The sequence below is a fragment of the Limulus polyphemus genome, unplaced genomic scaffold (assembly GCF_000517525.1).
Source record: "Limulus polyphemus unplaced genomic scaffold, Limulus_polyphemus-2.1.2 Scaffold2790, whole genome shotgun sequence".
NCBI classification, from domain to species: Eukaryota; Metazoa; Arthropoda; class Merostomata; order Xiphosura; family Limulidae; genus Limulus; species Limulus polyphemus.
The window spans coordinates 6,906-8,584 of record NW_013668400.1 but is presented as its reverse complement, the minus strand read 5'-3'; the positions used below and the strand labels follow the sequence as shown (position 1 = coordinate 8,584).

At 31.4% G+C, this 1,679-nt stretch overlaps 1 protein-coding gene across 3 annotated transcripts in view; it reads left to right on the top strand.

The window, feature by feature from the left end:
• LOC106467906 (DNA-directed RNA polymerases I, II, and III subunit RPABC3-like) overlaps positions 1-1,055 on the top strand; it is a 135,698-nt gene extending 134,643 nt beyond the window's left edge. For all 3 annotated transcript variants that reach the window (XM_022396128.1, XM_013928293.2, XM_022396127.1), the window contains one exon: positions 878-1,055. In XM_022396128.1, the coding sequence (XP_022251836.1) occupies positions 878-995 (118 nt within the window). In that variant the 3' untranslated portion in view covers positions 996-1,055. The remainder of the gene's footprint in view (positions 1-877) is intronic.
• Positions 1,056-1,679: the final 624 nt, after the last annotated feature.

Genomic DNA, 1,679 nt, shown 5'->3' with positions numbered 1-1,679 from the left:
GTAAAATTAACTTTTTATTGTGTGTGTGTGTGTGCGTTTCTTATTTATAACTTGGACAATTAAGGAAATCTCTAGCTAGCTATCGCCTAGTTTTGGTTTCTAACTTTAAAAAGTTTGTTTTAAAAATAGTTGTAGTTTGCATGTGAAAGTGCATCATGTACACTTCATAAACCTTAAAATAAGAAAAATTATTAGCGTATAATTCACATGACGTTCGCTCAGTAACTTTCACATACTCATACACTTCATAAAACTTAAAATAAGAAACATTCTTGTTAACTTATAGTTCACACAGTGATTGTTCAGTTTCGTGTACTTGCATTATAACCAATTAAATTAACATTTGGTGTACGTCTACTGTGTGATAATAGTTTTCTTTGCAAAAAATATTATTTTTATTTCTGCCTGAATGGTATCATATGACTCAAAAAAAAACACAATCATAATAATGCCATGACGGATATGAGTAACGATATATATCTTACTGTCAAAACAGTATTATACACAGTACTATATTTTCAGAACTACAATATCGCATTGCAGTAAAGCGTTCCAAAAAATAAACATTGTTCATATCAGTTTGAAGTTAGTATATAGAAACTATATGACGTTGAATTGTTTGTTTAAACCAATCGCTATTCGCTTGTATATCATTTTAAAATGTCATAGACTGATTTCGTTGCACGCAAGAAGATATTGGTTTGGTGTTAGCCAAATATTATGTTAAAGAATTAAGTACTATTTGAGTAAGAATGTAATTTGATAAACGAGTTTTCCAAATCATGTGGCCTTTAGTTTTGTATATACATTTCATAAATACATTATTAAAGGTCATTCAGTGAATTTTGTAGCTCATTAATCGTGTTTTATTTGACAGGGCAGCGTACGTGTCGTTCGGGGGACTGCTGATGAGACTGCAGGGGGATCCCAATAACTTGCATGGATTTGAAGTGGACAGTCAAGTATACTTACTTATGAAAAAACTTGCCTTTTAATTAATTCAAAACATAATATCGTTACTTTGTATTCATCAATAAATCCATTGGCTACGTTTTCTTGTTGTTTCAGAATGTCTTTGTCTGGCACTATACGAAGAAAGTGTGGATTTCTTAAGCAGGATATGGGTATTTACTCGTGGAAGAATCTTCAGGATCCAGTCTTCATGTTTCCTTGATGAAAATGTGTTAGTGCACAAAATTTTGGAGGCTTGTTACCAATTTTCATAACTGCAAACCCTTACACTCCTGTCTTTTTTTTTTTTATATGAAAGTAAATACGCTTTCAAAACCACGATACATTTGTTTCAACTTCAGGCGCATACACAAGTAGTGGATATGAATTTGAGAGAAGAAATATTTAGTCGATGTACAGTTAACCGTATTTTTTTCATGTAATATAGTGCATTGCATATTTTTAACCTTGAATTTATTTATTTGTATAATTAATTTTTGATTTAATGTGTAGCCAAGACAACATTGGTCAGATATGTAGGCTTAAAACGCATAGTTACATACGAGTATTAGGACTAATACAAGTTATCAGATAAAACTGATAAAATATACAGAGTGGTAATGAAGTCAGTTTGTTTATTTGGGATGGATAGTCTGAAGGGAGAACCGTGTAAAATACGGGTGAAATATGTATGCATAGTCTACATGTGTACAGGTCTACGATGAATT